This window comes from Sus scrofa, chromosome 2, assembly GCF_000003025.6.
Source record: "Sus scrofa isolate TJ Tabasco breed Duroc chromosome 2, Sscrofa11.1, whole genome shotgun sequence".
NCBI lineage: Eukaryota > Metazoa > Chordata > Mammalia > Artiodactyla > Suidae > Sus > Sus scrofa.
Window position 1 is genome coordinate 127,103,551 of NC_010444.4, and position 14,311 is coordinate 127,117,861.

The 14,311-nt window shown below is 35.4% G+C and overlaps 1 protein-coding gene across 13 annotated transcripts in view; it reads left to right on the top strand.

The window, feature by feature from the left end:
• CSNK1G3 (casein kinase 1 gamma 3) overlaps positions 1–14,311 on the top strand; it is a 115,812-nt gene that overhangs the window by 89,815 nt on the left and 11,686 nt on the right. For 7 of the 13 annotated variants that reach the window (XM_021084691.1, XM_021084696.1, XM_021084688.1 and 4 more), the window contains exons 10-12: positions 402–497; positions 4,949–5,044; positions 13,964–14,070. In XM_021084691.1, coding sequence (XP_020940350.1) covers positions 402–497; positions 4,949–5,044; positions 13,964–14,070 — 299 coding nt within the window. The remainder of the gene's footprint in view (positions 1–401; positions 498–4,948; positions 5,045–13,963; positions 14,071–14,311) is intronic. The other 6 variants (XM_021084697.1, XM_021084699.1, XM_021084700.1 and 3 more) reach the window with 2 other exon arrangements.

The following is a 14,311-nucleotide window of genomic DNA, read 5'->3' on the forward strand; positions in this document are numbered from 1 at the left end:
GATTTTATTAGCTTTTTTAAAGAATTATTCCCTTAATGCTCCTAAAAATATATTTCTATTTTTACATTAGCTTTGAAAACGAGAGACATAAAGAAGCACATTTTCATTTTTTCGATTTGAAACAGTAACCTGAAAGTAATGACAGCATTAGAAAGTCTTTTGTTGAAATAAAATAAATACTTGATAAAGTATTTAAATAATTTGAAAACACTTTAAAAAGTAGCTATTTTCTCTTTGCTTTAAGTTGTTACCTTTAACAATATATTTTAGGAAAGATATCTTAAAGCGTTACTTTTTTTAACAGTGCCTTTTATTTTTCTTTGATTATTTTAAATGGCTAGTAGTTTAAAATAAGACTTCTAAAATGGGATGCATTGATGCTAATTGTTATTGTCTTATAGCCTACTCCAGTGGGTGCAGTTCAGCAAGATCCTGCTCTGTCATCAAACAGAGAAGCACATCAACATAGAGATAAGATGCAACAATCCAAAAATCAGGTTTGCTAACCTTTTAGATATAAATAATTTAATTTGCTTCTATATTGCCTTCTGACAGTTTCTGAATATTTTTGATATTTTTCCATATCCCAAGTGACAGCTTTATATGTTATCCATTTGTGCATGTGTGTGTATGTGCTTGTGCCTGTGTGTGTACATACATGTGTATACATATGGAAGGATTGAAGTACATAAAACAGATTATATACACACATATTAAGGATTGAAAGAACATATATTTTCAATAGATAAACTATTTCCCTTCATGTTCACATTAAAAATGTTTAATCATAAAATTCCTAATTAGTAGTATAAACTAGTTTAAACTTTGAGCAATGTTTGGTATTCCGTTAGAATGGAAGTATGGATACCCTGTTGGAATGAATTGTAATAGCAGTCGGTCTTTCTAACTATGGTCTAGTTTAGTGCAGTAAATTATTTACTGAGTTTCTGCTGTTTGAAAGCTACTATTCTCCATGTTGCAGAAATGCAGAAGTAAGGAAAACATACTGTGGCTGAGAGCTCACTCAGTCTCTGAAATCCGTCATACCTGGATATAGCTTGATTCTGGGCAGATTATTCATTCGCTCAAGGCCTCAGTTCTCAACTATAAAGTAGAAATAATGAATGTTAATTCCTAGCATATAGTAAACTTTCAACAGGTCTCAACTCTTGTGGCTGGTGTTACTTAGCATTACTACAGTAAATTCACAAACGACTGCATTACAATCCAGAATAAACGCTACTACCACAGAAATGTGTTAATGAAGTGCCATGGAGGATCTTTGTAATGTATGAGATCTATAAAGATTTTATGGCAAAAGTGGCTTTTGAGATGAGTCTGAAGAAGGAATGGAATTTTTAAAGGCAGGCAAAGGAATAAGAGTATTTTGGGGAGAGTGAACAGTAAAAAATATAAATCAGAGACTTAAAAATGTAGACTTTGAAGAGAATAAGTAGTTGACTTGGAGTAGAGAATAGGTTCAAGACAGACAGAGATGATTCATTGAAGAGTTTGTATTTCCTGGGTAAGGTAAATTGAAAGCTGTTGACTTTTTTTTTTTTTGTCTTTCATCTTTTTTTAGGGCCATGCCCACAGCATACAGAGGTATTCCCAGGCTAGGGGTTGAATCGGAGCTGCAACTGCCGGCCTACACCACAGCCACAGCAATGCGGGATCCGAGCCACGTCTGCCACCTACACCACAGCTCATGGCAGCACCAAATCCTTAACCCACTGAGTGGGGCCATGTCCTCATAGACACCAGTTGGGTTTGTTAACCACTGAGCCATGACGGGAACTCCTCTTGACATTTTTTGAGCAGTATTTTCACTTTTCTCTTTTTTGTGTAGAGAAGCTTTATTGAATCCATTTTTGACATAAAAATTTTTGCTATCACCCTGAATTAATAAATAGGGCCTTTAGAGTTTTCATTTATAACCCTTTTTGGAGAAGGACAGTATGTTACTTGTATCTCATCAGGGTTCAGGTGAGGATTAAGCAAGCAATGGAATGAAAGGAAAGTACACAATTAATTAAAAATTACAGTGAAATAAAATGCTACCTTTAGCTTTAACAGTAATATGGTTTAACATTCAGGTAGTTAAAAAGATTCATTTTAGAATTTTGCTTAAGAGAAACTGGGACAAGAAAGGGTCTTTTTTTTTTTTTTTTTAATCTTTTTTCCTAATCTTTTTAGGGTCGCACCTGTAGCACATGGAAGTTCCTAGGCTAGGGGTCAGATCAGAGCTGTAGCTACCAGCCTACACCACAGCCACAACAATGCCAGATATGAGCCATGTCTGTGACCTACACCACAGCTCATGGCAGTGCTGGATCCTTAACCTACTGAATGAGTCCAGGGATCGAACCCGCATCCTCATGGATACTAGTGGGTTCGTTACCACTGAGCCACAATGGGAACTCCAAGACATGGTCTTATGTATAAATTAATTCCTATATAAATTACAAGTAGTCGATAACTTGAATACTCTAAGATGCTGTATATAGAAAGAAATGGGAAAAGTCAGAACATGGAGATTATGTTTTATAAATCAGTTAATTTCTCAAATGCATGTGGAAAAAGATTAATAATTCACGTTCTCTGAAGATATCCACTTGAGCTAGTAGGTACTGTGATAGATGAAAGTTGTCTTTTGTTGTTAAATTATTATTGAAGTAAATTTAAATATTTTAAAATATAACTTCTTACGTTTTAGCTATTTCTTACTAGCTTGATTGTGAGCTCACTGAGGGTGGCAACCATATTTTGTTCATGTAATCCCTATTATACTAAATGTAGGAAGTCAAATTTTTTTTTTCTTTCAGAAAATCCTTTAGGGTAGGTTATATATTGAATTTGCAGCCTGGATATGCAAATTATTATCATGATAGAAACATTCAATTTCTAGAAAAATTTTCTTAAGTATCTGTGATGCAGTAAATGGCTTAAGTTATGTGAGAAATCCATAGTTCATAATCCCAAATGAAGAAAAGTTAATTCTTTAAATGACTGAAATCTTTGTAATGTTCCCAGATGAAAATTTTAACTTAGAGTCAATGGTTGAAGTTCAAGGGATCCTGAAATTTTACAGAAAATGTTGGGTGCATGCAAATGTTTATTCTGAGGAGAGGTCACTTAGCTTTTATTGTCTTCTTAAAGAGGTTTATTATCTCCAAATGTTGCCTGTTATCTTAGGCAACGCATAGATATTTGTCTCCATTTTAACATTATTTTTAATTCTTTCACCTTGTCAAGATTTGATCTCGTAATTTATTTCACTTAAACCTACATATCGCCTAAATTCTGGTGATAAATTTGGAGGGTTTCATGAAGAGACATTATACGATTATCCCAAAATTTTTTTTTTCGATGTCTTACTTCATGCCACAGAGTATATAGTTTTTCATTGTACAGTTTAATTTAGGGAACTCGGTGCCACAATACTCATTCTTTGTGACTACTTGACTTAACATCTCTTCTGCCTCAAGGTTGCTTTGGCCTCTCATATGCTTATTTGGCTCCATATAGCTGAGCATACTTGGCACTTGTGGCAAGATTTTCCTTAATGTAGTTGAAAAAGAAAGAAAAGAGCCCCAGAGGCTTTAGAACATAATGTACTTGTGGTTAGGAGCTAGGTAGTATTACTGAAGGAGCAGTAGTAGGCTCTGAGTTTGAATCCCTGGTGTGCTCTTTGACCTTAGAGAAGTGTTTAATGTCTTACTATCTCGATCAGTAAAATGAGGTTGGTATTGTGTATCTCAAAAAAGAGGTAACACATATAAAGAAGTTAATACAGAACCAAATATGTAATAGGAACTTAAATATATTTTTTCCCCCTCTTTTTATTAGTACTGTCCACATTTTCTGGCAACATAGAAGTTGACCTCTGTTAGGCAGTTACTCCTAATTCTGTTAATAGATCATGATTAGTTTTGTGGTTATTGCCATACATGTTTGCCAACGCATCTAAAAGCTCCAAGAATTCTCAGCCACAGAGTTCCCCGTCGTGGTGCAGTGGAAGTGAATCCGACTTGGAACCATGAGGTTGCGGGTTTGATCCCTGGCCTCCCTTAGTGGGTTAAGGATCCAACATTGCCTTGAGCTGTGGTGTAGGTCACAGATGGGGCTTGGATCCCACATTGCTGTGGCTGTGGCATAGGCTGGCAGCTGTAGCTCCGATTCGACCCCTAGCCTGGGAATGTCCGTAAGCTGAGGATGCGGCCCTAAAAAGTAAAACAAAAACAAAAACAAAAATTCTCAGCCTGTTTCATGGAAATGAGATTCTTAATTTGAATGAGATAAAAAGAGATCAAGGAAACAAAAGGATTCATATATGTAAGATTGTCTCTTGAAAAATTGTTTGTCATACCCTCGTTATACTCTATATAGCACTTACTGCTTTTCAGAGGACTTTTGTCTCCCTCCTGTTATGCTCACAGAAACAGGGTTCTAAGCAAGCAGAGGAAATTTTTCTATGACCTTAAGTATGGCTCTTTGAGGGGTATCTTTTTTTTTTCTTAAACCTTGGCTGGAAGTAGTTCCTTATCTGAAAACCAGTGGGAACCTCTACTGAAAGAAAATACAGTAGATAGTTCTTCAGTACATTCTGTGATTTATTTGGAATGCTTTCTTGACCACATCGATTTAACCTCTCTAGTTCTTTAAAACTTCATTTATAAAGTTAGCCAGTAGAAACTATAAAGTCCCTTCACTTCTAAGGTTTTATGGTTCTATATTACTTTTATGGTTGATCATTACATAATTGTGGCATTTTAGCAGAAATCTCTCTACATTCAGTATGCAAAGAGAACTGCATCTGTGACTCAGAAGAGTAAGGGTATTTTAAATTTCCTTTTATACATTTGTTTTCTATATTATAAGGATGAGATGTTTAACATTTTGGGTTTCTCTTCTTCCATGCATGCCACATGCATTAAATAAATGGCAGTCGGCAGACCACAGGGCAGCTTGGGACTCCCAGCAGGCAAATCCCCATCATTTGAGAGCTCACCTTGCAGCAGACAGACATGGTGGCTCGGTACAGGTATTTTCTGATTTTTGCATGAGTGATTATTTCCCAAATTTATACAACTAACCCTTTTTGGAACTCATGGCATGATTTCATATCCTAATGAAAAACTTATTGCTGAAACTCTCCATAATTCTATTCCTTTGTATTTAACCAAAAAGCAAAATTAACATGTTCTAGAAGGACCACCAGGGATGCTAAGATTTTGCATTTGTACAGTTTTGCAAGTATATGCAACAATATTTAAATCATATAACAGGTTAGACAAACCAAATGTATTATAGAAATATGTGTGAAACTTGATTTTCCAGGAATAAGCTCAGTCTTTTTTAGTGCTTTAATAGGACATTTTGGTTTTTTTTTAATAGGACATTTTTGCTTCCTTTAAACTTAAGTCACTTAAGTAGATATCTGACTTTTTAATCCTTAGTCCTTAGAATGTACTTTCTGATTAATTGGTCAAATAAACACGACCCTAATTTTTATACTGGTATATTTCATTTGTACTTGCAGAATATTTCCCTCAATTTTCTGGATATTTATAAAAATTTGTTTATTTATTTATTTATTTTTGGTCTCTTTAGTCTTTTTAGGTCTGCACTGGTGGCATATGGAGGTTCCCAGGCTAGGGGTCGAATCGGAGCCGCAGCCACCAGCCTATGCCACAGTGACAGCAATGCGGGATCCAAGCTGTGTCTGTGACCTATGCTGCAGCTCACCGCAATGCCAGATCCCCAACCCACTGAGTGAGGCCAGGGAACGAACCTGCATCCTCATGGATGATAGTCGGTTTCATTAACTGCAGAGGCATGACGGAACTCCTGTTTATAAAAATTTAAAGCTGTCCCTTATTTTCTATTTTTTGATATACTCCTTTTTTCCCCTTTTTCTGTGTACTTAGAGATAGCTACTATATTCTGCCCTCAAATGCCCATTAAATTTTAATCTTTTATATGTATTATAGAAATAGAGAAGGATAACTGAGTCTCTTTATTTCATTGAGAATGTCAGTTTAAGGTAATCTGAATGCTGATTTAAAGTAATTGAGATGATAATTGTTATCTCAATCCACTTCACTTTAAATTTTGATTTTTTTCCTCTGTATTTTCCATTATGTTTTACCAAATTTGCATTTTTCTTAGTGTTTATGTATGTATATAATCTCAATCTGAGGATTTTATTCTTTCTTGATTAGAATTTTAAAAATCATTTCTTAATTAGATCTTACAAGTTATGTTTTTCCCACCATTAAATTTTTTTAGGGAGATAATTTATGTAATCAAATATTTTTATAAAACCCTATAGTCTATGGAACTTTTAGTAGTGTGTAACAAGTATTTGAGTAGGGCTATGAAAGTCTAGAATGAGGGATTCAGAGGCAAAGGTACCTGAATGCCTGAACTGTAGAATTTTTTGTGACCCAAATTCATACTATTGGAAAAGTTATTTGAGAAAATTATGTTTAATTTGCATTAACACAAACCAGATTGTATATGTACTTGTATACGTTTACATGTTTCTAAGTGTTGTATGTTATAATAACAAGTGTTTTGCTCAGTGTTTAGGGAAATATGCAACAATTAAGATGCTTTTGGAAGCTTTCCTACTACTTCTGTACCGTTATTGTAAATTTTTTGTTATTTTTTACTCTGTGGGATTCCCACAGGTGGTGGTTCATGGGATCTCTTTGGACTATCAAAGGGTGAATGAGTTTTCTTATTACCTCATCACTGTAGTACCATATTATGTTCTATTATTTTTTTCACGTTTTCAAAGATATGTTTGAGCTCTGCTCATTTCTCATCGTCTCTTTAAAACTTTTCTGCCTTGTGGAGACTCTATCTAGCTTTACTAATATTCAATAAATGATCAATTTTACTTACTAGAATTCTGGTAACACATAAGTAAAACTAAAAATTTTACACTATTTTTCATTGACTTCATGAATATATTTTATAGTGTTAAATAACCTATGATGAACACTAAAGTAGTTTGACTGTCATGAAAATTTGCCAGTGCCTAATTAAGATCATGTCTGAATCTTGCCCCACCCTGAAATGTTGAATTTATTATTTTTATCCTACCCACTTTCAAAATTTGAAAATTTAAAATATGACACGTATAATTGGGCTAATGAAATTGTAGTTTAAAAATTAATAATAGAGGAAAGACAAGTATCTTAAATCTAAGCTAATGTGATTACTATAATAATTGAATACTGTGTTTGACTTTGAGTGAAAGAAGAAAGGAAAACAATGTGTTTTGTCATTCTCATTGTCTGATACAGGGAAGAGATAAAGATAATTTTTACTGATCAGTTTTTTTACTAATACAGAATTATGAGAAGAATTTACCTTGAGGTTCTTTGCTCCATTGTTGTCAAACCACCTGTTGGACAGAGTTTCAAGTATTGGCTTTGCAAGAGATGGAAAGACTTTATAATGGCAATTTAAAAAATTACCTCAACAAATACTAAGGGCATATCATCAAATAGTTTCTTAGGAAAGACATTTCCATAATAAATAGATTACTATCATAATAAAATGTGATACCAACATGTCTTGCCTTTTTGACCTATTAAAAGATCCTCACATACTCATTATTTCAGATGTGGTTTTTTGCCTTTTTAGGGCCACACCTGCGGCATATGGCGGTTCCCAGTCTAGGGATCAAGTCGGAGCTGCAGCCACCAGCCACAGCCACAGCTACGCCAGATCCAAGCGGCTTCTGGGATGTACACCACAGCTCATGGCAACGCCAGATCCTCTATCCACTGAGCAAGGTCAGGGATCTAGCCTGTGTCCTCATAGATCCTGGTCAGATTTGTTTCCGCTGAGCCACAACAGGAACTCCCAGATGTGCTTTTAATAGGAACTGAATATTGGGTTCTAAAGTTTAGCTCCTTGTCTTTTCAGAATTATTAAATATCTTACAGGTCAGACAAATAAGTTACCAGATTTTCATTTGGTTAGCAGCACAAACCCTAGAGTCAGATTTGAGCTCAAATTCTGTGCCTTAGAACACTTATGAGTAAAATGGAGACACTAATAATAGCTCTACCTCCTGCTTTTGTTGTGAGAATTTTTTTTTTTTAAGTATTTAGGATAGAGGCTGGGGTTGAGGAAGTACTAAATAGTAGAATAATCTGTTGCTTTTGCAAATTAAGAAACATAACTAGTATTTTTATCCATCTCTGAGAAGTGAAATGTAGCCAAAAGAATGCATTGTCAAATGAGATTTATCTAATTTTATTCCCTCTCTTCAGTGAAATCGTGTTAATTTACTAACCAGAAGGATACAGCTATGCATTTGATAAACCTTTCCCACTTAAGCAACTAAGAATAACATTCAGATACCCAAGGACTTTATTTGAGTCTGTTTTTTGTCTTGTATATGTTTTCGAAAAAGCTCATAGGGGAATCAGGTGTGCCCCTTCCTGCTCCCCTTAGAATCACTGGTAATAAATATGGCTGGGAAGCTTAGACCTATCGTTTTTAGTTTCTTGGCAATTCATTATTCAGTAAATATTTATAAATGACTACTCGGTGTTTGCACTGTGCTAGGTTCTTAGAATAAAAGGGAGAATAACAGAGATTACAGTGCCTTTCCCCGTGGTGCTTTGGGTCAGTGGGAAAAGCCCCTAAACAGTATGATAAGTGGAGAAAGTACAAGATGCTATGAGAATATATAGGAGAAGCATCTAACCTGGATTTGGTGGGTTAAGGTTTCCTGGAAAAAATGATATCTATTTATATTTTGGGTTTTTTTTCCTATGTTTTCAAAGTGAAAAACCAGTAGGAGTTAGCAATTGAAAAAGGGAGAAGTCAAGAGAGGGAGTGTCTCAGGTATTGGAAAAGAGACAGGTTGAGGAACTGAATGCAATTAGGTCAAGCTGGTGTGCATTGAGCAGTGAGACCGAGAGGTGGGCAGGAGGCAAACTATGAAGGACCTAATGGGTCTTGTCATTAAACTTGGACTTTTGTCTGAGGGTTTTGAGTAGCCATAAAGATAATTAGATCAGAAACTAACTTGATTAGATTAGCAGTCTCTAAAGATTGCTTTTGCTAGAGGCTAGATTAAGGCAAGGATATAACTCTCAAAAGTCCACAGTTGAGAAATGACGGGTAGTGAAGAGAAATAAAGGGACTTGAAAGATAATTAGAAGATAGAATTTAGTCAGATATAGGGGCTGAGGGAAAGGGAGGGTTCAGTTATCACTTTTTGATATGTTTCTACCTGGCATTACACATTTATTTTGATATTCTTTCACTGTAACATTTACAGTAATATCTCAAAAGATTAGAATACTCAAAGAAAACGGTACTCTCCTTAATACTTCTGTAAGTGAACATTAACTTGGGGAATCTATTTTGGCTTCTCTTGGTTGAAAGTCGAGAATGGCACTGTGCCTTTTGGGTCATCAGTTGGAGTATCAAAAATATTAACTATAATTTGATAGCTTTTAGAATATGTTAGAAAATGTTTCATATGGTACATGTGAACCCTAGAACAGGTTCAGTAAACTCTTTGGAAATTATTCTTTTAACTATATTTTATTTACTAGTATTCTTTATTATAGATGACTTTTAGTGAAAAGCTGTAAGTAAAAATATATAATCTTGTAATATTTCTGATGTATTTATTGAATAGCTGAAGATCTGGTTAACTAACATATTGTGCCTCTATTGAGCACTTGGCAACATGCTTACAAGAATTCAGATAGAAATTAGGAAGATGGTAGTATAACTGATTTGAATTCTTTATCTTGGGAATCTATATTGTTCTTTTAACATCACTGATTACAAAGATACCATGTCTTATTTTTGACTGTACTCAAGTCTGTGAGAATGACTTCTTTTGGAATTAGACTGGGCAGGTAGCCATTAGATGAACCATTATTTTTCTTCCACACTTAGCTGCAGGCTCTTTGCCCACCACCTCTTCAGCTCTGATTTAGTGAGAGTAAAACTATAGCCTAGTTGACTTTGTTTTTAACCTCTTAAAATAAGAATTACGCAAAGTTTCTTGTCAAAGTGGAAATAACATAGAAAATTTCTTTAGGAACAAGAGCAGCAATGATAAAAACCCTGTATACCATCTGAATTTTCTTTTGAAAGGTCAAACCTCAAAGCATCTGTGATTTTTAGATATACTTTGAGTTATGAAATTAACCTGATGTACACTAGTGTTTCATAGATTATTATGCTCTAGTTTGAGTAATAATTCTGGAGATGTCACCTAAATGGAATTACTCTAAACAGTTTGGCTTACAAAATAATTTGTATGTATTTGTTTGATTGATTGATTGCTTTTGGTTTCCAAGAAAAGTTTTGACACATTATTTATAATATTGTGTCTTTGTTTCTTCTTGTAAAATCCGTTTGCAAAAAAGACTACTAATTTTCCTAACTACAAACAGTCTTAATGCCATGATATTCTCTCAAATCATCACATTGATTCCATTCTGACCTGGGATATTGGCCTTTGTGCAGAGGATTAGGGATTCTGGAAAGCCTGGGAAAAATTGCATTAAAAAATTTCATAAAGTCAAATGTTAATTCCTTCTGATCTGGTTCTGATCAACCAGGGAGAAAGGAAATTGAAACATTTCATTGAAATAAAGTTTATTAAACTCAGGTATGACTTTGTATGAAGTAAATTAGAATACATAATTATAATGCATACATAGTTACTGTTGCTGGAAATTTAGAGTACTTGAGTTTCAGATTTCCATTTGTGTTGCTTTAAGTACGGGAAGACACATTAGAGTAGTCTATAAATTGAGGGGGAGTCACCTCCAAGTATGTAGGACTTTTGAACAAAAAGGGGAAAAGAAACCTGTTGAATATTATGCTAAGGAAAGAACAATGGGAATTGTTCAGTGAATTGTTTTGATTATCCACTGCATGCAAGGCAGTCTGCTAGTTAAAAGTCATGGAGAATACAGAAGTAGAGGTTAAGAATTCTGCCTCCTAGATTTTTCCAGTTCATTGTAGGGGCTCTGACATAAACAATAAGAATAAAGAACCCAATTATACTCAGCAATTAGGACAAATAAGTATTTTTTAAACATTTTCCAAAGGAGGGAGAATTTATGAGAAAAAAGTTGACACAGACTCACAGAGCTCAATAGAATGACAGAAAGTAGGAAACAGGTGCCCCAGAAGCAGAGAGGGTGACTTAGATGTAAGAGTGTTCTTTCCTCCCTGGATTGCCTCTAAAGATGGTCTAGGCAGTTTTGTGTTTTCAGTTATAGCTACAAATGCAGTGGTCATTTCTAAGTACTTGTTCGGTATAGGATATAGGATTTAATCTAGATGTATTGGTTGATTTCTAATTATATTCCTTCAGTTGAGGGGAGAGATCCTGTTTCTCTGCACTCAACTATAAAGTCCACGAGGGCAGGGATATTTGTCTCTCCTGCTTGCTGTGACATGCTAAGTTCCTAGAACAGTGCCTGGTACATTGTAACCTCTTGGGACTTTTGGATTAATTAAGTTTTTGTAAATATGAGCCTCTGTAAATGGTAGGTTTAAGTCCAGTGGTCAATTGTCAACTCTGGTGCCTAGGCCTTTGGGACCTTATAAGAGGATTAGATAAGGAGCACATCAAAAAGATTCTTAGATTTGGAACCTGGAAGTCTGGGAAGAGGGTAGGGCTTTAATAGAAATATGAACAAAAGGAAAGCAACACATTTCAGAGGAAATATGATAAAGTTTGTTTTGGAAATAGTGAGGTGCCAAACTTGGTCTAGCTACTGACCATGTGGTTGGGTGGTTAGGCTCAGGGAATCCTTTACATAGAGGTGATAGTTGAAGCCATACTTTAAGTCAAACTGACAGTAATAATGATGGCCACCATTTGTTGAACTCTTACTATATGCCTGTCACTGTGCTTTACTATTGATTTCCTTTCATCTTCATATCAACCTTGTTAAATAGATACTTCTGGGAGTTCCCGTCATGGCGCAGTGGTTAACGAATCCGACTAGGAACCATGAGCTTGCGGGTTCGGTCCCTGCCCTTGCTCAGTGGGTTAACAATCCGGCGTTGCCGTGAGCTGTGGTGTGGGTTGCAGACGCGGCTCGGATCCCGCGTTGCTGTGGCTCTGGCATAGGCTGGTGGCTACAGCTCCAATTCGACCCCTAGCCTGGGAACCTCCATATGCCGTGGGAGCAGCCCAAGAAATAGCAACAACAACAACAACAACAAAAGACAAAAAAGACAAAAAAAAAAAAAATAGATACTTCTGTCTCCCATTTCATAGTTGAGAACACTGAGGTTTAGCAAGGTAAGGTGTCTTTCCTAGAGTCACATAGCTGGTAAGTAGTAGAACTGGGTTTTGAATCTAGACCTGTCTTACTCCAAAGTCATCAGCTAGTGCCATGTAATATAGATATGTACAGGAAAATGAAGAGTAAACAAAGACTGCTAACATTTTCTATGGATTATTGGTAACCCTCCAAAACTCTGAAGTTCTGATGTAGGGACAGAGTATAGATTGGGAGGAGTTAAGGAATAAATGAAAGGAGAATTTTATAAAAATGGAAGTCATAAGTTAAGATGCTGTTTTCAAGAAGTTTAGGAGAAAGAAAGAGATAAGGCAGTAAGGTGACTTTGTAAGACCAAGGAAATTTATGAGAATTAGCGTTTTTTGTTACGGTTTTGATCTTGCTTTAAAATTTAATACATGCATGCATGCATTCACTTATTTCAACAAGTATTTATTGAATGCCTATTCTGTGCCAGGTAGAGGGGGGAGATCTATTGGAAAATAGCATCACAAAGTGTTTGCTGTTATGGAGCTTAATTTAATGGAGGTGGGGTAGTTATCAAGAGACAAATCAATCATCAGAAAAACATCAATAGGGATAAATGCTATACAGAGAACTACAAATGAAATATGATGTGTAAGAGTGTGTCTGTATGGAAATTCTAGCTTGTATGTTTGAAAAGTCCTGTTTTAGAGATGCTCTCCGAGAATCTGAAAGACAGCCAATAAGCAGGAAGAGAATTCTAGGGAGTGAGGATTGATAATGCCAAAGCCTTAAGGTGGAAATAAGCTTGACATTGGATGGAGGCTAGTGAGTAAAGGAGGAGGTGCTATGAAATCAGAGGGGCAGGATTCAGATCTATGGGGCTCTGTAAATTGAAGTAAGGAGTATGCATCTTTTTTCTAAATGAAACCAGGAAGTCGACATTGAAAGAATTTTAAGTCAAGAATTATGCATTATCTAATTTATATCTTAAAAGGAGCACCTTGGTTGTTGTGTGGACAATACGTTAATGAGAGGTAGATACAAGTAACAGTGAGCGGTGAATAGGTTTTTACTCTTCTTCATTCAAAAGATGATGGGGGTCTGAACTGAAGTTACCTTATCGTAGTCATAGAGTGGGCAGGACTGATAAAGTTTGGGGTGCGTGTCCGAGGAGGATTTCACAGGGTCTGCTGGTGGTTTAAATCGGAGAAGGATCATGGTGACTTCTGGATTCGGGGCTTGAACAGCTGAGTGAATGAATGGGCAACATGACAGGGAGACCTGAGCATGACTACAATTTGAAACAAAGTATCCATTAGAAGGAGCAGTGTTGAAATTTGCAAAGGAAGTAACTCATAATGTAGCAAAGTATACCAGGTAAAGGAGATGGGCACACAAGAGAGAACTGATTGAGTTAGCCTTAAAAACCAGAGGACAGGAGGCAGAAGAAATTTTAAGCTGAAAAGGAAGTGAGTTGAAAAGCAAATATTGGATGACCTTCTCTTTAATAAAATATTGACCCATTAGTATATTCAGTTATGTGCAACTACATACTAATTATTTTGTGTTCCTCACATTAACTTTTAATTTAAATACTTTAATTATGTTTATCATTGTATGACCTATTACTTTGTGGGTATATATCTTTTTTTTTCTTTCTTTTTTTCTTTTCGCAGGTTGTAAGTTCTACAAATGGAGAGTTAAACACAGATGACCCTACTGCAGGACGTTCAAACGCTCCCATCACAGCCCCTACAGAAGTGGAAGTGATGGATGAAACCAAGTATGTATTGGTTTTGCTTGATTTAGTAACTTTTTTTTTCTTAAACTTTGCATGTTTGAGGTTTATAGTCATGTACAACTATTTCAGGAAATTTCTATCAAGGAATAGGTGCATGCAAAACAAGTGGTATGTTTAATTTTTTTAATCATAAAGTTTAAAATAGTGCCATTTCAATAAATTTTTTAATAATATACAAATAAGTAAGAACTATTCTCAAATTCTTAGAGTTAACAGCATATTT